At 34.0% G+C, this 25,134-nt stretch overlaps 1 protein-coding gene across 1 annotated transcript in view; it reads right to left on the bottom strand.

Annotated features, from left to right (window-relative positions):
• Positions 1 to 8,050: 8,050 nt before the first annotated feature.
• The window catches only part of oxt (Xylosyltransferase oxt), a 54,365-nt gene continuing 37,281 nt past the window's right edge, over positions 8,051 to 25,134 (bottom strand). Inside the window, exons 13-16 of the mRNA XM_069845381.1 lie at positions 22,631 to 22,785; positions 17,780 to 17,947; positions 15,176 to 15,343; positions 8,051 to 8,188 (exon numbers count right to left, since the gene is read on the bottom strand). Of these exons, the coding sequence (XP_069701482.1) occupies positions 8,182 to 8,188; positions 15,176 to 15,343; positions 17,780 to 17,947; positions 22,631 to 22,785 (498 nt within the window). The 3' untranslated portion in view covers positions 8,051 to 8,181. The remainder of the gene's footprint in view (positions 8,189 to 15,175; positions 15,344 to 17,779; positions 17,948 to 22,630; positions 22,786 to 25,134) is intronic.

The following is a 25,134-nucleotide window of genomic DNA, read 5'->3' as shown; positions in this document are numbered from 1 at the left end:
TTATGTTATATTATAAACTTTTTCTTTTGTAATTTCCTTGGGCTACCGCCGGTAGCCTGCAAAATACGCCCCTGCTTTTAGTAAATAAGAATCTGTAATTTTCATACTTTCGAAGAAGACTATAATAACAACATTCATTGAAGCTACTGGCACACACCTGCCGCTTACAAACGTCTAATAAAACAATGAAGGAACGAGCCTGGAATTTGATTCTTATGTTATAGAGCTAGGTACATAAATTATTTCAGTGAAAATACTATTTTTTAACAACTTTAAATCTCAGGAAAGCTTTCTTTATAAAGTACATAAAATTAAGAAAAATATATAAATCTCTCAACAAGTTAAAAAAAAAATCATAAAACTAACCCTACACAAGCAATAGAAAGAGAGTATTATCTGAACCTGGTTGAAGATACCAAGAAAAATGATATCTTATGATATCCTAAAATTGCTAACATTGGAAACTATTCATAATAGATTCCCTAAGAAAGAATGGCTCCATATATTCACTAATGGATCCCTACTTGTATTGTCCAACTAAAATGGAGCAGGTGCTGGTGCTACATATTCAATGGTCTCATTTTATAAATCCTTAGGTTATGGAGCTACAAAGTTTGATGGAGAAGTTGAAGTCCTCTATTCGAAATTTCAAAATCTGTTGTACCAGATCCCTTATTTTCAACAAGCTGTTATATTCACTGATTCTAAAGCAACTATAACTGTTATAACAGCCAATCTGTCAAAAAAAAAAAAAAAAAAAAAAAAAAAAAAAAAAAAAAAAAAAAAAAAACTGATTGTTGGAAAATTTACAGATCATCTGATGAAGATTAACAAAAGGATGGTTTTACAGGATTATCTGGTAATGAAGCTGCTGACCACGTTGATAAGGGACTTAATATCTTACAAAACCCCATGTCAACTTTGGGTTCCCAGAAAGTCAAAATATTAATCAGCCCTAAATATCGAGATATAATATCATACCATTTCCACAAAATTTCAAATAATGAAATAATAAAAGATGGACGTGTCTCAATGCACAACAAAATATAATTCCTGACTATCCAAGGAAAAGTGCATCCTTTTATTTATTCATATCATACTGTTTGTCAAAACGAACAAAATTGGAATTATTTCTTTACTGCTTTGTCCATTGTGTAGTCTTCAGAAAGAAATTGATCACAATCATCTTCAACGATGTCCAGGCCTTTCCACTAAATCCACTGTGTGTGAGAAATATTGGAGAACAAAAGAGTTAATGGCTTCATTGGTATTACTTAACATGTTGAAAAACTACAATTATTACTAAGAGCATAGCGTCGTTGTTCCTGCAATAACTCCTATGTGACATATTTATCATTTTGCAGATTTTTGCTCTATTAATTAGCTTAAATAGTGATACACCAAATAATAAAATCTCCTGTATGTAATTATATTTCTTAGTTTAATTTGTATACGTCAGATGGATTTAAAGTCTTTAATTGCTTATTCTTCTGTAGCTCATATAGGAATTGTTATTGGTGGATTAATAACTTTAAATTATTGGGGGTTTTGTGGATCTGTTTCGAAAATGTAAGAATTCACAGTCTCCTACATACAGCTGCCATAAGATGAATAGATGTGTTTTCTCTTCCTACTGAAAAATTTTATATTTTGCACATAGGAGTTATTATAGGAACAATGACGATAGGTACAATACCAAAATTATAAAAATGAAGTCAAAAGAGGTAAGTAAAAATGTAAAACTCTTTTTTATTTGTCCAAAACACATTCAATTATTTTACAAAACATATGGGATCTTCAGATTATCCTTATTACTATACAATACAAGTTCTGAAATTTATCATAAAATCTCATAATCACATTTTTAATTGCCTTCACTTTACGGTGATTGCAGCTTTAAAGCCTTTTTATATGTAAAAATAATGCAAATAAAATAGGATTTTACATCAAACATAAATGCTTCTATAACAAAGTATTCATCATATCATTAACAAAATTAAGTAACTTTAAAGCTTAAATTTTTTTGTACATTTTACACAGTGATTATTGTAAAAACAAAAAGCTACGGTATCGTTGGGCACTAAAAGTACACTAAAACAGTAAAGCATTATGGCAACATAAAGTGTATATATAAAATGCAGAATACTCCTCGATCTTTGACTTATACAAAATATTTAAATTATTATTCTAACATACATAATGACTTTAGTAAGGTTACTGTATTTATATTCACAACACTTTGTGATTATCGGTATTAGTAAAGAACTTACATAGTAAGTCCTCAATTAACATTGCGACTAATATTGATCTACATGAAAATAATATGTTATAACATATTCTGGTAATAAAAGGACCTACAAGCCTATAATGAGCACCATCTGAAGTTTTAACTTTTATCACAATTTCTCCTTTTTACCACTGAAGTGATGGGTATATGGCAATGGAGAAGAAAACTTCAAAAACTACCTGAATACAAGTGCATATGGCTTAATCGCTAGTATTTGATGATGAAAGGAAATGACTAAACAAAATAAAGAATATTTACGAAGTTCTGTCTTACATACAAAACGAACAATGACTGGACATGTATGTCACAGAATTAAATCTAATATTGCATGACAGTAGTATTAATAACTTCTTCAACATTTAACATGTGTTTGTCTCTACCACACATCCCCGAGGTATAAATGTTAACATGTGAAAAGGTTAAAAACTTAATAAGTATGCTATATATTCAATAAAGGTCACATTTACTCTGCTAACAAAAATTATTCACTCCGTAACAAAAATCTTCAATATCTCTGAAGAGATCCTGACTTCAAGCTTCATATGTGGTAATATTAGCATATTTCTATTTACACATCAACTATAAACAACTGATTTACGTGTATGAATACAGTACATGAGAACATTATGTTCAAAATACTATACTCATGGGAGATTCTTACATGAAATTAAAATGACAGTGATCAATAAACTACCAAAGTCAGTAGTAAAAAACTAACTGATGTGGTTATGAGACAGAATTACAACAATTCCCTCTTGTATGAACCTTCCTGCATTTTCACAAGAAAATAATAGAATACTGTACAGTATCCTAAAGAGGAAGCTCAAAACCAAGATCTCTCTTGTTGAATATTATTATCCTGTATAAGAAAATTAACTGTTCAGTATGTGTTAACCATTTGTCTCTATGAACTATTTAACACAGAATTTTCACAGAAAAATTAAGTTTGACTGAGTATACTATTTTATAGTAATAGAAGAACAAATTCAAAGTGAAGTTTACACAGGTTTTAAAAATTAAACAACTATGGAAGTTGAAATAAATCTTGGATGTATAACATTTAGTGTTACATATGAGTATGTATAAACTGTTTTTATACAGAATACATTCTAACTTTGTACCCATTTATATACAAGGGTTAAAGGGAGAGAATTTCACTTCACTGCACTTTGTATGTAAATCAACTAATGACAATGAATTGTGTTAAACATTAGTTTTGAAGAACTGCTTCGTGTTTTTAATGTACAAAAGAACTGAAGGAAATAAAAGAAACCACAAAAAACAATACTGAGAATATCCAGAAATAATTACGGCTGTTATCAATTCATCCATCCAGAAATCTTTGGAACGCATTCTACATTACAGGAAAACTTCCTTTCATAAATCAGATTGCTCATTTCTATATGGTACTCGATAACATAAAATTAACAAGTAAAAAATAACAACATTGGTCATAACCCGACCATACTATGTCTGTAATCCTATTGTCCTTTTAATCAGAATATCTCTGAAGCACACACAACTTTATCACTGAGTAATGGAGAATGTCAATGTGGTACCATAAAACAGGGTGACTTGATATGTTTTGTAAGTTGATGTTTTGGAACTGAAACATCAATCTACAAAACGTATAAAGTCCCCTCAGCGTATCTAGTCACCTCATTTTATATGCTGGGGGACTTGATACGTTTTGTAGGTTTTGAACGAAACATCAACCTACAAAACGTATGAAGTCCCCCCCTCAGCATATCAAGTCACCCCGTTTTATCGTACTATTGTTAGAAGTTCTGATTTTAATTATCATGCATCTACTTTGTCTCCTTCAGCTCATTTTGCAAGCATTTATGTAAACTGAAATCAATTTCAAGGCGTTTTGCTTAAGGGGTTGGGTACAGCTTACAACAATAAAATTTTGGAAATATTCAACATTTTTTTCCTCCATTACTATATCTTGTACAATAATGAAAATTAGTATGTCTGTCCTTCTGCTATATGAAAAAAATATTTTTACGATTTAAAAAAAAAATTATTTACTTTTTTTTTTTTTTAATTTTCAAAATTTAGTTCACTGTGCAGTGATAATGAGTTTCCCACATAACTAAAAAACTATCCAATATCCTGTGATGAAATTGTTTGTGTGTATTTATGCACGTCATATCTACAATATGATGCAAGATCACTTCTCTACCTTTGGTAAATTTTCTGATAAAAAATAAGTTCATTTTAAAAAATGGTCAAATATCAGTATTTTCTATTACACAAAATAAAAAAAAAATATTATTTATTAAGGAATGTAGTTAAGAGAGCATGATATTGTAAACATTAGTTTCAGCAACAAAATAAAAGCGAGAGAACATAAAAAAATTAACAAATTTTTTAGTTATGAGGGAAACGCTTCATCACTGCACAGTGGACTGACAAAATTTTGAATTTTGAAAAAAAAAATATATATATATATTTTAATTGTAAAAATATTTTTCTCATATAGCAGAAAGACAGTATTTTATACATACCAATTTTCATTATTGTACAAGATATAGTAATGGAGAGAAAAAATGTTGAATATTTCCAAAAATTTTACTGCTGTAAGCTATACCTAACCCCTTAAAGAAGCAAAGAACATGTTTTTAAAATCATCAACATATTCATGAGATATTTCCCATGAATGAATGTTGTTGCAATAGTTGTGATTTTTGATAAGCTATGTTCCTAATTGGAACACATACGTAAGAAACTTACACATTTGACAACCCAATGGCTTTATTGACACCCATAAGCTTTTAAAAAATGCTGGTAGTCACTGTTTTTGGTCATCATTAATAGTATTTTGTTACTCTTTATAAATTTAGCTCAAATTTGACAATTTATCAGAACATTGTTATCTTAAAAAACCATCGAACATGGAACTCAAGTAGCATATTCTTTCAATAATGATGCATTCGTATAATTAATGATAAACTAATTGATGTCAGACTGGTTTCCTGATTAATTATGAACACACTGATGGAAATACACTGCATCCAATGAACCCAGCTGTAACTTTAAAAATGTATCAGAGTCTATAATTTTGTCCCCTTTTTGTACTGTCCCCATTTACGTTTCTGTAAAAGGAATTGATGGAATGACAAAGAAGTAGAGAAATTACGTGCCAATGTTAGTAGAACAAGCTATTCAGAGAAATACTTATATGGTTAAGAATTTCATGTAATTTTTCATGTATTCACTAGTCATCAGCATATTTATGTCCTAACTCTACCTTAATACCTGATCTTCCACTATCGTTTTAAATGAATTTATCACAATTTAAAAATAACATTTTTGCTATTTCGTATGTGGAAATAAAAATATTTTCATTAGAATCTCTTTACTCCTTTAAAGAGTAAGCTGACAGAGGCACATGAACAGACAGAACTTGAAAATTACATCACAGATATAAAAGTTGAAAATAACTGCTCAATAAAGTCAAGTCTTGCTTATATTTCTATTTATATTACAACTATTACCAAGATTTATTTCACATTTCACTCAATTATGAGTTTCGAATTTACGAATGTTTCATTTTGTAGCTATTAAATATAGGATCCTTAATACATATGGCTGTCATAGCATGGGATATGGATTCTGGCGACCGGTTGAGTGTCAGTCAGTACAACGGCGTAAGCAGACATGGATTATGAAAAATACCTTACAGACGATGTTGAAAGTTTCGTCCTTCCACTCTTATAAAAGCTTTATATCGAGAGAATATGTTGTCACTCATTCGCCTAATGTGTGTCAATTCATGTGAAACACTTCGTCCTTCAAATGACCCCATAAATAAAAATTACAAATTGTTAAATCAGGACAGCACAACAGCCACAAACCAACACTAATCACTATTCTATCATCGAACATCTCACTTGTTTTATGTAATGATTCTTGAGCCATATAAGTGGTCACAGAGTCCTGTTGAAATCAATTATTCAATTTTTCCTCTTCTGTTAACTGCTGAAGAAACAGCGTTAAGATTAGTGTAAGATACCGATCCACATTTATTGTCTCATGATAAAATATTGGATTATTATTCTCCTTGCATTTATTGCACACCACATACCAATTTTATGGTCATGGGGGGAGGAGGGGGGTTCATGCAAAATTACAGGTTTTTTGGAAGACTAATACCTACAATTTTGTGAGTTCCCATACCATTTAGAAGAAACCAAGATTCGTCTGAGAAGAAAAGAAGCAGCGAATCAAGTTAACACTCTGAACTCAATTCAGAACCCTATTACAATAATGCACTCTTTGTACTGGATCACTTCTTGCAAAGCACGAACATGTCTGATTTTTATTTATGAGGTAGTTTGAAAGACGAAGTGTTTCATATGAATCCTCACACATTAGAGGAACTCCAAACTAAAGGTGCAGTCACATGTCGCTACTTTTGCAGTACTGCAATACAAAAACTGTGCAACTCTTGTACTGCAACGTGTGAACAACGGTGCAACCTGAAAAGTATCGGCTGCCAAACCTGCTGCCTGCTACTTTTTCATGCTACGCGCAGCTTATAAGTAGCAAACAGGGTTCTCAGGTTTGCAGCCGCAGCATTTTTTATATCGGTTTTGTTGAAACTTTTGCTGCGGTTGCGACCAGTGTTGCCACCCAAATGTGCCAATGACACTTTTACTGTTTGGATATATTTTAATGTTAAATGTGATGAAAATAAATGATTTGTAACAGTTACTAAGTGTACAACACAGTCTGAGTATATTTGGTGACGATATAATTCATTTTTTTAATTTTTCGTAGTGTAATTTCAAACAGGAGGGTTGCCAACACTGATTACATGAATATGCTGTTGGTTATCATTTAAGTATATAGCCATTTTTAATAGCTTTATAGTAAAAATAATACCAATTTCTGAATACTAGTTAGGACAGAAAAGCAAATAATAGATAAGTAAGCTATCGCATGAGTTTCATAATAATGCGAACATAACCACAAAATATATATTGAAAAGTCAACATAGAGATGGAAACCTACAGCTAGACTGCGGCTGCAAAAGTTGTGCCTTGTGTGTGAACAGACTCGCAATCTCCAGTCGCAACTTTTGCAGCACTCAGGTTGCGCAGCACAAAAAGTAGTGTGCAGCACGCTACTTTTGGCTTACATGTGAACATGACACACAACTTTTGCAGCTGCAGTACAAAAGTTGCGCAGCAAAAGTAGCGACATGTGACCGTACCGTAATATTGAGCATCATTGGCACCAACTTATATGGGCTCATGGGGCCCCAGGCCATCGAATAATTTGTTGTGTTATTATTATTATTATCGTTAATATTTATGAGGTTGATTTATTTTAACTTATACCTCAAGTGTTTGAACCCACCCAATGTTTTCCAAAATTTGGCGCCACTGTTGAGCATGAAATAAGAATTTCAGTTGACGAGCTTAGATGAGCGAGTGACAACATATTCTCTCGATTTCAAGCTTGTATACGAGCGGAAGGACGACACTTTCAACATCTAATGTAAAGTAGGTTGCATAATCCATTTCTGCTTCCACTGTTGTAGATGGAATTTTCCAGCTGATGCTCGACCTTTCACCTGGGAGCCAGATCCAGTGCTACAGCACCCATATATAGTAAGGACTCTGCACTTACTGAGGCTTTTTAGTATATACTTCTTCACCACTCAATACGACACGTACATACTATAACATATGCTTGCAATACTCATTCTTAGAGAGACTAAAATATGAACTGTAAAAAATAAATTGTATATTTAAAAAGTAAAGCTCTGTATCGAAGTTCTGCTTCTCCATGTTATATTGATATTTGATCGTGGAAATTATACTACCGATGAAATATTTCAATTTTATATTATTAACTGCCATTGAGATTCATTTCCAGTTTTACCACCTGTAATAAAATGAAGTGATATTAGTCTAAATGCCTGAACAAATAATTTGAATCTACACTTTAATATCAATTCTGCACATCAAAATTCTTCCACTCTGCCAAGATGGCTGGGCGCAGTATACCTATATAAAAATCACATTTTCCACATGCAAGTTACAAAATGATGGTGCAATAGGTTACTCATTACCAAAAACCGAAAGTTTAGGCATTATGAATCATTGAAATAGGCAGGCAAAAAGGCATCATAAATAGCTAACATAGGCAGGCAAAAAGACATTATAAATAGCTAAAATACGCAATAAAAGGCAATTACAAAAACCTTGCACTACACCCACAACCTTGCACTTTCCACAAAGGGATTTCGGCAGCAAGAAAGCTTTACATAACTCGAATGCAAATTGAGATTTTCGACTCAATGTTGCAATTACTGTTGGAAGCAAAGAAATCTTCTTCCCAGTAGCCTTGAAAAGTGCATTTTTGTGTTCAATTGTACTGATATGTTGCGATATGAAATATTTAGCTAGCTACAACGTCACAATGAAAATTGAAAGAAAAATAACCGTTAAAAATATCATTAGACCCACACTCATTGTTGCCTTGTCAAATAAACACAAGTGATAATTAAAATGCTTATGTTATACATTTTTGCATGGCAGCACTCATTGTTGCAAAGAGAATATGAACGTAACTGAATGACAATAATATACATTTGGTGAAGTCACTTTCATTGTAGCGGTTATAGAAATAAATTAAAATATACCTGTAGGAAATTTTTAATAGTAAATAAATAAATAAATAAATAAATAAATAATAGATAAATAATCAAATAAAGGCAAAAAAAAAAAAGAAGCATTTATTTTGTAAATTAGGCACTTATATTAAAAAAGGCAGTAAAGGGCAACATAAAACTGTGACGTTTCAATCACAAAGGTATAATTCGTACAGATTTACTTTCAAAATGAAGATAGATTTAACACATTTAAAAAGGCATTATGCCAAAGTTCTGGTCTCTGCTCATTAACTATTTAACTAATTCTATTATTCAATTTATTGAGCATCTTGTGAAATCACTGCTGGAAATATTTTAATTTTTATCGGCAGATAAGGAATTAGTAACAAAAATCACTTGAATGATTTTTATGAATAATGATGTGGGCAGAGGCGCATTTACCAACAGGTTAAGGCTGTTCGTCCATTGAGGTGTTGCTTCATAGTTTCGTCAACATAGCATTACACTTATTCCTTGCTGCTATGAAACTGCTATGCCAGCATTTTCTTCAATGAAGCAAACAACAAATGGCTTTTATCTAGTGACAAGATGTCGAGCAATGAAGTTTTGATCTTGTATACTTATTGCTGCATTTGGAATCGCAGATGACGAAAGATCTGGGTTCATCCATACATAGAAAGAAATATTAATTTAAACTGTAGTAGCTATGGAACTATGAGAGAATAATGACAAATTTAAATCATTATACAGAATGAGAAAAGATACTTACCACGATTCGTAAGGTCTATTACACAAAGGCAAAATACAAATATGAGGAAATGTGTTACTCCCAAACAAGGAATTTGAGACTTGACTCCAATAGCATAATCTGGTATCTTTTTTTTTTTTTTTTACTTGGTTATTTAACGACGCTGTATCAACTACAAGGTTATTTAGCGTCGATGGGATTGGTGATAGTGAGATGGTATTTGGCGAGATGAGGCGAGGATTCGCCATGGATTATCTGAAGTTAGCCTTACGGTTGGGGAAAATCTCGGAAAAAACCCAACCAAGAAATCAGCCCAAACAGGGATCAAACCTGCATCTGAGTGCAACTCAGGATCGACAAGCCGACTGAACTACACCAGTGGCTAATCTGATTATAGAGCCCAGGGTATTTTGGACAAAAAGCAAAGATTCCAACATTTTCTCATTTTGATTAATCCAGAAAAACAAATTAAACATGCGTGCCACCATGGTCTAAGGAAATAAAACCTAGTTGACCATGTATAAGCATGCTGCCTATAGTTTATTTGGAACATGCTGAGAGTAAGTATCAACAATACTCACCTGAAATAGAGTTGAACAATGATCGAGAAAGCGAGACTAACAGCGCCCGAAAAGCCCACATCATTGACTGCTTGTGAGTGAATCAAGCAAATGTTCAAGACAACGGAAGTGGTCAACTCTCGAACATCAAGCAGCTTTGAACCATCACAGTTGTTTATATCAGAGTGAACTTTTATCTATTTTGGAAACTGTTAATTTGTATGTATAAACAATCAGTTAGCCTATTTGAAACATCATCTCTACCTTTCAGAGTATAATAATCCGTTCCCTAATCTTTATTTAATTATTAGGCCCTTATCAAAAGGCTAGGATTTTTTTTTTTCGTATGTTTGAGATCAAAGTGTACAGTCGGAAGTAAAAATATATCAACTGACTGGCAGGTTATCCAATTTTTTTTTTTTACATGTTGGCAGCATGAAATGAGTTCACATTTACCAGTAGGTTCGATGGTGAATGCTTTTTGTTTAGTTAGTAATTACTGGGCCATTCCAAGGTCTGCAATGATAATGACTGACTCATTTAGCTCACAGCACTAGAAAAGCTGTGTAAACAATATAAATAAAGTGAAAAGCATTTCAATATGTTATGTATTATTATTATTTTCATAAGATGTAGTGTAGTGATAGTGCAGTCAAGTGTCTAACCAGAACAATTCTGTATAACAATGGTTCTGTATCACCTCTGATTGAGGTTCTGGCTGATATGATGTATATATATTATCAGGCAGTATATCTCACTTGACGTTATGTGTAAGAGGAAGAACAATTGTTTGTATGCTTCTGAACTCTAATTAGTGGAATATATAGCTAATCGGTAATGTACGCACTGGAGGGGGAAAGGAAATGGCCACCCTACCCCATTATCTCATGACTGATGCCTTACTGGTGTTACTTATGAGGTTCAAACCTGTCTTCGGACAGTTGATTAAACAATAATAGGGGGAAAGGAACTGGCCACCCTGCCCCATTATTTCCTGGCCTTGTTGCCTCATAAGTGGTGCCTTGATGATATCACTTGTGAGCTTCAGACCTGTCTTCAGACAGTTGACTAAACAACAATAGTTGCAATACTGAAGGAACTTAAAAACACTAATGTGTACTTTGTATATGAAAATCACGTATAATATCGATATTTGATTTTTCATTCAACTTTTTACCTCAGCCTCTTCTAACATTAGGTAATCACTAATCAGAAATCCTACTGTATTACAGGATGTTCGTAAATTAGCTATACAAAAGTATGCCACTATAGCTGTTGAATCAGCTGAAGTGACAAGGTCTAGTGAATCTACGTAAAGATTATTTTTTTTTTTGGTCCTACAGAATACATCTGTTATGGTAACAATTAATATTAATAATATTTACGTAGATTCTTCGAGCAACAGTGCATATTACTTTACAGATTACTGTGCATATTACTGTGGAATCCCAGCCACTGAGTCACTCAACTGAGTGCGCTCCTTGTATAATGGCAGTTGACTTAATATAAAAATGTCAATAATATGTCCAACTTGGAGTCAGGCCACAGAGGAAAAACACTGGAGGAGAGGGGTTCGATCTGGTGCTGTGGATTGAGCTTCGGCGTAGTTCAATGGTGAGAGTGCTTGGTACGTAGAACCAAGAACCTGGGTTTGATCCCCGGTGCTGGAGCGAATTTTTCTCCTCTAATATTAAGGTCTAGTGAGTTTAAGAAGTCCTGCCAATCCTACTACACACATGCCAGAGTACGGGTGCATTATGCTACTAATAATAATCTCACCAGTCATCATAAAGTTATACACAGGTGTGCAGCATACACAATTTGTTTGTGGTTTCATCAGTTACAATCAGTTACTTCTGTTCAAAGGAAATTCAGGACCAAAAATCACAAGGAACTAACTCAGACTGATAAGTAGCGAATTGTGTACTCATTTTCTTGAAACTGGTTGTGTAGCATATAGGGCATCAGATCAGGGTATATCTCGAGTTACAAATGAGACAATCGAACAAGTGCATGAGACTTAAGTTCGTAGCCCAAAAAAAATCAGTTAACATGTCAGCTTAAAACTAAATATTCCTCAAATGACATTGTGGAGGATTTTAAGAACACATCTGCAATTTAAGCTATACAGATTACAGTTGCTGCAAGCTTTAAGTGATATGGATAAAGAAAGACGACTTCAATTTTGTGTTGAAATGCTCAACAGAATGGAAAACTATGACAAATTTCTTGATTAAATTGTGTTTAGTGATGAGACTACTTTCCATCTCATATGGGCGAATATGGGGTCCTGAAAATCCACATGATATAGTCGAACATGTAACAGATTCGCCAAAATTAAATTTCTTTTGCGCCATAAGTTCTGCTAATGTGTTTGATCCATTCTTTTTATCGAGAACACTATAATTGGAATTAGTTACATGGATATGCTGGAAAATTATATAATGCCACAATTATAAGACATGGGCAGAGTTTCTTTTTTAACAAGATGGTGTGCCTCTACATTTCCAACACGAGGTTACATTTTACCTCAATCGCACCATGACTTCCTGGATTGGCATGGTGGAATGATAGCCTGGCTGCCATGATCGCCTGATCAGACATCTTTCTGATTAGAAACTTTCTCGGGCTTCTAGCCAGGTAAAAAGTTGGTGATACACCGATGTTTCGAGAATGTTCATCTTCCTCTTCTTCAGGGTGAACTGATGACTAGGGGGTACCATGCTCCTTATTTATAGCCGAGAGAAGGAGCCAGCTGATTGGCTTGTTGTGTTCCAGGCATTGCAGATCGCGGTGTGAAAACAGCTGATGTGTTCCCTTGTGCTGTGCAGGGCTACTATCATGGGCCTCTTGGAAGGCCTGGCGGATGTGTTCGCCTGTGCTCCTCATTGATGACGGGCTGTCATCTGGGTGTTGAGACTTTTTATCGCCAGTGTCCAGGCAGCACTAAGTTGGAGACCAGAGTTCCGATTCAGGTTACTGCTTTCCGATGCAATGGCCAGAGTTTCTTTAGCTCTTCTATTCCAGTAGCCCAAACAGTTCACCCTGAAGACCACGAAACATCAGTGTATCACCAACTGTTTACCTGGCTGGAAGCCCGAGAAAGTTTCGAATCATCATCCAGTTCACCCTGAAGATAAGGAAGATGAACATCCTCAAAACATTGGTATGTCACTAACTTTTTACCTGGCTGGAAGCCTGAGAAAGTTTCGAATCATCACATCGCCAGGAAAACTTCAGCAGTTATTTTACAAAGTTTCTGTTCCACCTCTTCTTGCAAGTCTAAATGAACTACGAGTTCAGATAAGAGAAGCAGTTGCAACCACTGGTAATATGATTCGTAGTATTTCGGACGAAATCACTTATAGAATAAATAAATGCTATTTGACAAGAGGGAGCCGTATTGAACATATGTAATATCTGCAAACGAAACTAGAAGTTTTATTGAAATTTTTACTGTATTATTCAATTCAATATGATTTATACTTTCTTCACAATTACAGGTTATTTTTGTGTAACTAATTTAGGAATGACCTGTATTTTAGCATTTAAGACTAATTCTGGATACTTACTTACTTATTGGCTTTTAAGGAACCTGGAGGTTCATTGCCGCCCTCACATAAGCCCGCCATTGGTCCCTATCCTGAGCAAGATTAATCCATTCTCTATCATCATATCCCACCTCCCTCAAATCCATTTTAATATTATCTTCCCATCTACGTCTCGGCCTCCCTAAAGGTCTTTTTCCCTCCGGCCTCCCAACAAACACTCTATATGCATTTCTGGATATTCGCCCATATGCGCTACATGCCCTGCCCATCTCAAACGTTTGAATTTAATGTTCCTAATTATGTCAGATGAAGAATACAATGCGTGCAGTTCTGTGTTGTGTAACTTTCTCCATTCTCCTGTAACTTCATCCCTCTTAGAGCCAAATGTTTTCCTAACCACCTTATTCTCAAACACCCTTAACCTATGTTCCTCTCTCAAAGTGAATGTCCAAGTTTCACAACCATAAAGAACAACTGGTAATATAACTGTTTTATAAATTCTAACTTTCAGATTTTTTGACAGCAGATTGGATGATAAAAGCTTCTCAACCGAATAATAACAGGCATTTCCCATATTTATTCTGTGTTTAATTTCCTCCCGAGTATCATTTATATTTGTTACTGTTGCTCCAAGATATATGAACTTCTCCACCTCTTCAAAAGATAAATTTCCAATTTTTATATTTCCATTTCGTACAATATTCTCGTCACGAGACAATCATATACTTTGTCTTTTCGGGATTTACTTCCAAACCTATCTCTTTAGTTGCTTCAAGTAAAATTCCCGTATTTTCCCTAATCGTTTCTGGATTTTCTCCTAACATATTCACGTCATCAGCATAGACAAGCAGCTGATGTAACCCATTCAATTCCAAACCCTTTCTGTTATCCTGGACTTTCCTAATGACATACTCTAGAGCAAAGTTAAAAAGTAAAAGTGATAGTGCATCTCCTTGCTTTAGCCCACAGTGAATTGGAAACACATCTGACAGAAACTGACCTATACGAACTCTGCTGTACGTTTCACTGAGACACATTTTAATTACTGGCTCAAAATCTGAGTTAAATTCCAGTAACTGTGGAAATTTAGTTTTTCGCACATTTTCTTGTGACACTTCCATTTAGCTTGGCATTATTTACAATCGTCCATACTACCAGTACAGTAATATGGGCAATGAGTGCACTACCATTTTCCATAGAAGGCCAACACCGCGGAGTCTCTATGGTGAACATTCTACACAGCAAGTAACTAAGATAATCTCTGAAGTTTGAGTATTTGGGATATTTTGTGGAAAAGATTACATATTAAACCTTCATGCTCCATTTTCTCATTTACCTGTTGTTGGCATTAGTCCTTGATAACATAAGCTTTAAAAAAATAACTTGAATGAAACTTGCCTGTTCAATCGTCCTGTGGTCAAGTTGACCATTCCAATTCGAGACTTAGGGTCAGGCGCAAGGGAGCTCCATGCTGTACGTTCACAAAGTTCAAGATGCAGCTTACCACATTCTGCGAGAATATGACTAGTTGCAGATGCAACGCAAGTGTCTAGCACTTTGTAGAACCTGAAAAGGTAAATGATGCAAATGAAACATGTGAAATGAACACATAAAATAAAAGTTACTGTAATCTTTTATAAGTTCATGTTATTTTTTGTGATTTTTTACACTTAAAATACTTCTGTTTGTATGACAAAGTATTAATAGCTTATTATAATCATTCGAACAGATCTAGTCATAAGCAATATTTAAGTAATAATGTGTCAAGAGACGAATGACTGTAACTCCATTGATAAAAAAATACAAAAAATATGTGAATAGGGTGATCAGATTTACATCGATAAAAGAGGGCACAAAGCTTAAAAAAGGAGGATATTGTTCGAAAAAAGGGGACAGAAAATATGTACTTTGATTTAGGCTTAAGCCTATATTATACTTTAAATTACGTCAATATACAGTACATATTATTTAGGCTCATATCATACTTAAAAGTATGTTAATATCTATTTCATTACAAAATATTTATGATAAAACTTAATAATAACGATTTTACAGTTAGCTACAAATGAAAGTCAAGGGAACTATATTTATTAAAGAGGAAGAAAACATCTATTTATATTTAGGCTTAGGCCTATATTATATTTAAAATTATGTCTATTTTATTATAGCATACTTATGATAAAACTAAATAATGTAAAATGATTTTACTGTTAGCTACAGATAAAAGCCAAGGGAACTATAATTATTATCAAAAGGAGGAGCAAAGAGAGTTATGAACGTTAGCAAAGAGTATATTCCATCAATACTGCTGCCACCTACTGGAAAATTAATTGAAAAAGGCGTCAAATCAGATAGTTTCAAAATATAAGTCATACAAGTTACGAAAAGGAGGACATTTCTTGATTTTTTAAAAATCCGCCTGGACTCCAGACAAAGGTCTAAAAAGGAGGACATGTCCAGATAAAAGAGGGTGTCTGGTCACCCTATATATGAATAAAAATAAGAGTTAAGAAATGCAACAAGCAATAACCTCAAGTGACAAAAATGTTTAACTCATTGTAAACAGTTTCTCTTTCCAAAGCTGCTACATTATGTCACTTAATTAATTTACAATATATTTTTTGTATTCAAGATGTTTCAGAATAACTATTCCTAATTTTCAGATATGATAGAGAGCTTGTAATTAAACTTTTAAAAAATAAAGTAGAGTCCAGAAATGCTTCTGTATTGAGATAATACAGTAAAGTCAAAACTCTTCATTGACCTTATTATCGTTCATGCCTATATTTAATTGTGTTTCAGCTGTTCCCATTACATGGAAATCATTGAAGTTGATTTGTTTTCGTTGTATGTCACAAAGTAACTTCTGTCAGAGTTGTTTATAAATGTCCAATAATTAAAAATGCATCAATTTACAATTGTTGAATTAGCAGACATGCATATGGCATACAGAGCAGCTTACAGCAATCCTAATGAGACATGGAGAATTTATGCAGTATCATAGTTCCTGTCATATAATGTTTTCAACATTTCCGAGATAGCAACCAGTTACTTTTCACATTGAGAGTATTTTAAATACTCATTTATTTCATATCGTTATATCTCGACAAAGAAATACTTTTGAACACTGCTTTATTACGAAAAAATGTTTCATTGCATGCCCTCTATCACATTTGAAAATTAGGAACAGTTATTCTGAAACACCCAATATAAGTAAGTTTTCATCCAGGAGTTTAAAGCCTCCATACAGTCAGATACTGACACATTCGAAGTCTTGACATTTCTTTAAACCCAGCTAGACATGGTGAATAAAAAAATAAAAAATATTTTATCTGCCTAGCTCTTTCATTTCAGCATCCCTTTTACCTGTTCTCGGCGATTAAGGGTGCATCCCACCAGAAAGTTTTAATTAACTTTGTGTAAAAGATAAGCTTTTATTAATCTGTGAACTCTTATTCATATCGTCGTCGTTCCTGCAATAACTCCTACGTGCAAAATATAAAAATTTTTCAGTAGGAAAAAGAAAAGCATTTATTCATTCTATGGCAGTGGTACATAGGAGATTGTGAATTCTTACATTTTCGAAAGAAAGAAATATAATTACATATAGGAGATTTTATTATTGCTGTATCACTATTTAAGTTATTTAATAGAGCAAAAATCTGAAAATAGATAAATATGTCACATAGGAGTTATTGCAGAAATAACGACATTTTAGTTCTAAATAATTCCCTGTTGAATTTTTTCCATTACAGTTTTGATTTTCGAAATTTGTAGATCTAAAATTAAGACGCAAAAATGTTAACACAAAGAACAGTTTTTTTTTTTTTTAAGTTATCCTATCACATCCTCTGTCTTTGAATGGAGGAATCGTAGATATTTAAAAATCTGACATACTTCCCCTCTAAAATAATAATAATAATAATAATAATAATAATAATAATAATAATAATAATAATAATACAAAACTGTAACAAGTTAATATAATATATTAACACTCACTTTGAATTTAAATTGTCGATCCAATCCCTAAGGTCAAGACCAAATCGTCTTGAATTAACCAGAGCTTTTCTCTGCAAGGCACTTCTATCTGCTTTGTTGTCCAGTAGCTTTTCCCAATCTGTTGTGTCATGGATTGCATAAGATTGCCCAGGACCGCTATGGAGGAATCTATACCAATAACAAAGAAATTTTCTATTACAGGGCATCTTACTTAAATACATTAACAAACAAAAATTGCAATTAAATTACTGCATCTATTGTTCTTTAGTCAACTGTCTGAAGACAGTTCTGAACGTCATACGTGACACCAATAAAGCATTACTCATGAGGCAACTAAGCTAGGAAATAATGAGGTAGGTTGCATACATTGCTGACTAGATACATATTACACTAATCAGACTTTAGCTGTATACAAACAATTATTCTTCCTCTGACACACAACGTCAAGTGAGATGTACTGCCTGATAATTAGGGCTCGGAAGTTGATGACCTAAAAATACATAAAAATGGCCTATAAAATGACCTTAAATTTCTGAAAATATGACATTAAAATTTAAAAAATGACCACGATTATATATATGTATAAAATAATATACTTTCATCTATATAGAATACATTGCCACCAAAGTCAGTCAGTAACTGCTTTATTTTCCTTTCGGCATTTTTACGTCTTCACCTGAGATATACAATATGCTGACTGCGGACACTGCGGCTGCAGTATTTGTTCTGTTGTGTTGAATTGGGGGAAGATGTAACACATGTGATCAGGAGTCAAGGCTGATACAACCATCAAGAAAATTCCTGTAAGATGCAATCGAATTGCGTAAGCAATCTGCAGTAGGTTCTCGAATATAGACTACGACTACACCGTAAAAAAATCCGTTCATAAGGAGAAAAGGGCAAAAATTCAACAAAAAGTGGAACATTTTCTAAAAAATGACCAATAGACAATAAAGGACTGGAAAATGCAAAATAAAAGTAGGCTGGGTATTAGTTCGTGTTGAAGTGAAACGAGTTTGTATTGCATCCTGCATTGTCTGTGATGTCTCAGAAAAAAAATTATATTTCATAAACTTCCGAGACCTACTGATAATATATGCACATATCAGCCAGAACCTCAATCAGGGTAACTGCATCTATATCAACACTTATTTAATTTATGAGTCTGGAGGCATATTGGGTTGTTTTTTTTTTTCTTATTTCTTCATTTCAAGCCAAAAAAAAAAAAATGTTTGGATAAATTTGGAATTCATCTCCATTTCATGCTTTCGATTTCAAATATTGATTTATTATTATTTTTTTACTAAAATTACTTCATGTGTATATATAAACCCACATAAATTAACTTGTAGAACTAAATATGAATAAAAGTATTCTGATAGTTTAGGATAAATCACTGTACATATGAAGACACACACATACACAGACAGACAGACAGACAGACACAAACAGACAGACAGCATGCCCAAACCATTTCAGAGTGATGCTGAAAATATCAATTTCCACAAAAATCTTCAAATTGATTTTCTAGATCACAATATTTTCTCTTATACTTAGCACATGATAAAGTAAGGTTAAGGCTCCATGTCTGAGTATTAATATATTTCTGTGCACTTGATTCAAGATCTGCAAATCATGTCCAATTATCTCAAAATCTTACTGATCCATCTACCACTGACTACGGAAAGTGCGGTGGGCAAAAAGTCAGACTATCAAAGTAGAGGCAATTGTGACTGAGGTGTTCAAAACTCTATGAAAACCTTAAATAGAGCCCTGTATTAAGTATGATGGTCAGTACGTTTACACCTCAACACTGTAAGTTTTACCAATTCAGCCAATTCCAGCTTATTCTGGCAGATTTGAATTCCTTAAAACCAGAAAATATCCTTGTCAGCCAACAGCCAAAGAGCTGACAGATTTTTTTACATTGCTTAATTGAATGCGTTATTTTAAGCATTGAAATTATTAATAATTGGCTACATTCAAGTACTAAAATCACACACTGTTTGAAAGGAAATCAAATTCTAAATGTATGATGAATGCAAGATTATTCATTGTTGCAAAACTGAAGTTAGATGAAACTGTTTTGTGTGGCATAACAATGGTCTATAGGGGCTATTCCATATGAAATCGATCAGTAAAAAACCTCGCATTTTTTTTAATACTCTAATTTTTTCCCTATTTAGACAAGGTCCTGAGGAGAGTGCATTTAAAAAAATATATTATCGAAAGTCAAACGGTTTTCGTACTACTGAGCAACAAATTTAGCGTATTTTATAAAAACAAGCCTCTTCCAGCACTCAGAACTCTGGAACCATTTACTGCAGAACATTGAACGGAAGCTCATTTTGAAGCTGACATTTAGTAGGTTATGATAAGAAGTAATACTTATTTTTATTTTATACAGAGAGACAGATAATCTGATTTTACTTACTTTTAGGCTTTCTGCCCATTTGTAAAAATGTAAAAAATATTGAGAAAAAACCTTGCATTATTAAGAGGGATTCGGCATTGTTTGCTTAGTGGCTCAGCAATAAGTTTCGAGGGTATTAAATAAATTATTTTCACACGCCTAGATTTGAATGGCGCAGTACTCCAGGCACTGGCCGAGAGCTGAAGATAAACGAGCATTGAGCATCATTTTACTCCTGTGTTTATGAAAACTTGTGATAAAGCTAGCCCAGCCATGACTGCTAGACGACACATCATGTGCTTGTCTCCTGGCCTTGCTTGTCTCGACTACCTACAGTCAGCTGGTTAGTTCACGCACATACTATTTATTTTCTTTATTTCATATTTTCAATACTTTCTTATCAACGGTGCACCAGTAAAAAATATGTGTTTATTTGTACTTTCAATGCGGAATCTAACCATATATTTTAAAAATATTTTTTCGTGGGGAAAGGCATCTTAATGAAGAAAAATCTAAATTTCTCCATTTCCATAAAAAGTAAGAAAAACTGTTTACATGTCAATATAAACTTTAATTTCTCAGCATCAAAATAAACCATGATTTTGATCATTGGGTGAAAGGGTTTCGGAGCCACAACAGTTTAAAGTTGCTAATTTTATGAAAATACGATAAATTTCAATATTTTTAATTTAAACACTATGAAGTTCTGATGCCTCAAACTATGCACAAAGCATTGTATCACAGTTGTCAACGGACAGAAAAAGTTTCATTGTATTTAAAAATTGAAAGGTCAATTTTCTCTATATTTCAGTCAATTTGAGATGGAATAGCCCATAGGTAAAACGTTTTGTCATATAAATTATCAAACAAATAATTTGTCAAATCAAAGTTACATAAAACATCAAACTGTATCAATGTCTGAAATAAGTCAATGCAGGTGGTATTGAATTAGCAGCGCATTTCTAGAAGAAGATGTTTTTTATAGAGAGTGAACTATAATTCTACATGTTAATTCATGCATAAAAGACATAAATGTGTCATGTGTGTTAGAAGAGAGTGGCTAAACATACGACTGGGATTGAAAAACAATAATATTTCATTCAACTGCTAAGTGGTGTTTGAATTATAATGTTCAGTCAACTCTGGATATAATGAACCTCTGCAGACTTGCATATTTCGTTCACTATATTCGAAGTTCACTAAATCTGAAGTGTCTCTCCCTTAACCTTAAATGACAGGAATGAATGAAATTGTGAACAAGAAAATAAAATACTACACAGTAATTAAAATATTTCATTTTTGTGGAATGGATTACAATGTATTCTGTTACTCACAGATGATTTACTTAAACTATGCTGTCGACCCACGTCCGCTTGCAAAAGACCACGTTCAGTGTAATTTATAATATTTGCCTTATCTTTCAAAGAAAACACTTTATGCTTAGACATTTTTATAAAGTATATTCACTGTTCAAACACTAGAAACAGATTGATCAGGTAGAAATGACAAACGCTGTTATGGTGTGACTGTGTACTCAGCATAGAAATTTCCCAGATCACTTAATGGAAACTGGGAAGAGGTTAATGGAGTTTGGAAGCCATCGGAATCTTACCTTCATTTATGTTCTAGACATAATGTCTGTCCCTTTTTAATAAAAGAAGGCAATTTCATTTTTCTTTGTTTCGATGTTATCCGAAATGAAAATGTTTCTGAGAACAAAAGGCAACTCTTTGATGGTGGAGGATTAGAAATAACAGTAGAGTAGTGTGCCTGAGAACAGAATGGCAATCATCCGATGGTGAAGTGAGGCAAGGTGTCACGCATTGCCTGGATTTACAGTACAGTTTATTGTCTGGGAATCACTAATCCTGCCTTTGTCTTTTGACTAAAGGAGTAAGAAACTTTGAATTTTATACAAGAAGGTCTGACTTCAAATAAGAATTTGTCAGAATACAACTCTTTTAACTTCAATTTTTAAAGTTCACTAGAACCGAAGCGAGTGTTCACTATAAACGGAAATATTAATGTAATTTTTAAGGTATGCAGGTCGGGACCAATGATTTAGATTCACTACAGCCGAATGTTCACTATATTCAAAGTTGACTGTAATTGGAAACTCCTAGTTCTTAGATTTTATAGTATACAATATTTACTCAAAAATGAATTCTTCACAGTAAACAGTTACAGAATTAAATACATATCCTTCTGGAAGATTTTTCTACTGGTTTAGCAGATTCTAAGAAGTAGTTAGCCAGAAACTAACTGAAAGAGTCAGCAACACTGTTGAATGGACACTATTAGATCTTAAACAAGCAAGAAGTACAGTAAGTAACGTCTGAAGGGACTGGTAGAGAGTTAATAGCACAATGTAAATCATAAGTATGTAATGTCTGCAGGGAATTGTGAAGAGTTAATAATGGAATGCAAATCATGCTCACCCAGCCTGCTGCTGGGACACATTGGCTCCTGACACAAACTGAAGCGGGGTGACTAGGAACTGGGTTTGAGCCACGACTGCTGCATCATACACCATCTTCACAGTCCACACACCTGGCAGTAGAGGTTCACGAAGCAACGGTTTCACATAATTGGTCTGCCAAACAATTAGAAAAGTAGTTTATTGAAATCAGTAGTAGCACACAGCACATACACAGTCAGTTAAAACACTCATTACTTAAATGAAAAAGGCGTTAATACAACCGAGGGGTGGGAGGGAATGGAATTAAATTCAAGCAAAAATGATTTCCAGTAAAACTATCCAAGGTTTCATGTACGATGTAAACAATATAAACTGCCAAAATTATAGACTGTACATCTCGGTCTACTAAACATGATGTGTAGTGAAATTTTGTTTTTTCTTCTTTTTTGTTTTTAATTCCTACAATATCATGTTTTTAGGATTGAAAGTAGTCTAATATTTACTGTTCTAGTAAATGTGAACGTCACTCTCAATGATCTTCCATCCAACACATGCTAATACCCCCAGTAGAGGCAACAGAGTACTCTGATTCGTAAACAAGGATATCACTACAGTTGCAATGTACATGGCAGACCAAAGAAAATAATGACAGTCTCTATCATTTCCAAAAACATTAGACTCACAGATAACATTTTTTTCTAGGGAAACCACAAAAGTTACAGAAAAATTTTATTAGACTTTTTTGTTCAGTAATTTATGCTTATCATCAGTACTTTTTTTTTTTGGCAATTTATACTGTTTACACACTGTCCATCCATAAACCACGAAAGAAGTAAATTAAAATCATCAGTACCAGTTGCAGAAGACACAGACCTGCAGTATAATACCCCAACTCTGGCTACTAGCAACAGGCATTTATAATGAACACCGATCAAAATAGCCCTCATTTCTCGTGAAAAACAAAAACTGAACAGACTATAGTGGACTTAATGTTGTCAGCAAACGGCTGGATACATTACAGGGCTTTCATTTCAAAACTTCTCAGTCTAAATAACTATTTATTTCAATTAAATTTAATTAAACAAAAAATGTCTATTTAGATATTGAGGAGTAAGTTTAAAACCACTGTTAATTGCAGGCTAAGTTTCAATTTGAGAATCAATAGCAGGTTATCCCAACCTCTTTAGTGGTCAGCTTATCACAAACTCAGTCTCAGTTTGAAAGTCAATAATAGGCATACCACCAACTCTTTTGTGATCGGCCTCAGTTTAAGAGTTGATAGCAGGAGTACCTCCAACTCTTGTGATTTCAACCTCAGTTTGAGAGTCGACAGTAGAACTACTTCCATGTCCTTTGTAGTCGGCCTATCACAGGCATAGTCTAAGTTTGAGAATTGATAACAGAATATTTTATCCTATCTCACGATTTACATTTCTACACTGAATTCTCAAGACAAGCCTTCCATACAAAATTCCATCCAAATACTCTCATTTTTCTACCAAGTGTATCAGTTGTAAGTTACGTCTATTTAATAAATAAAAAATAAATTGACAACACTATCATCATCATCATCATCATCATCATCATCATCATCATCATCATCACCACCATCTCTGGCCTTCTTCTTTGTGAGCGTGGGTCTCCTTTCGTCATCTCAATACTCAAGCAGAACGTATAGTAGTCACGGAAAATTGTTAAATATTGTGACAGCGACGTGAGATTCGAACTCACGACCAGCGTCCCGCAAGAGAGCAGATCGCGCGGGCTTCACGGAGCACCGAGGGACGGCGCGCGGCGGAGAGAAGAGAGGGGGGTGTATTACGTCAACGCGACGAGGGGAGAGTGCGCGCGCAGCTGCTACTTACAGAGTAAAGGGGGACGGACCCTCCCGAATCTTCTAGAGAAGTCCGTCCGAAGTGGAGATAGCCAGATAATTCGAGAAGTCGAACTTTCCAGGCAATGTCGCTGTGGCTATAAAGGAAGAAACGCCAGCGAACTTGGGCAGTTTCAGTTGGAGTTTTCAGTTGATTAGTCAGCCAGTCAGTGAGTAAGCCAGAGCAAGCAAGCCAGTCTTGTGTACCGGAGTTCGGCTCGAGTGTACGTCCGCAACTGTGTCAGCATCTGAAGGCCTGAGTTCGAGTGCAGTGGACCGCAGTTGGAGGGACCTGAGTTCGAGTACAGTGAACTGTCTCTGAAGGTCTGTGGTTCGAGATACTGTGAACTCGAGTGACTGAGCTAGAAGAACTGTGAACTGAGAACTGATAGTTCTGATTTGTAAATAGTGCTTTTTAAATATTAGTTAAGATTAACAGTTCATTGTTGTTCGTAATAGTCCAAGTAAATTGTCATTGCCGTCAGTGGAGTGCTATAACGAATACTGTGTTGAGTGAAAATCCTATTGTTGATGAGAGCGTTTAAGGTGAATTGTCGAAAGGAATTATTGTTGGAAAAATAAAATCCTATTGTTGAGTTGAAATAAAATTCACAATATGTTCCTAAAATATAAATATCTAATTTCCGAAT

This window comes from Periplaneta americana, chromosome 14, assembly GCF_040183065.1.
Source record: "Periplaneta americana isolate PAMFEO1 chromosome 14, P.americana_PAMFEO1_priV1, whole genome shotgun sequence".
In the NCBI taxonomy this organism is placed as follows: Eukaryota; Metazoa; Arthropoda; class Insecta; order Blattodea; family Blattidae; genus Periplaneta; species Periplaneta americana.
This window is presented reverse-complemented; position numbering and strand designations above follow the sequence as displayed.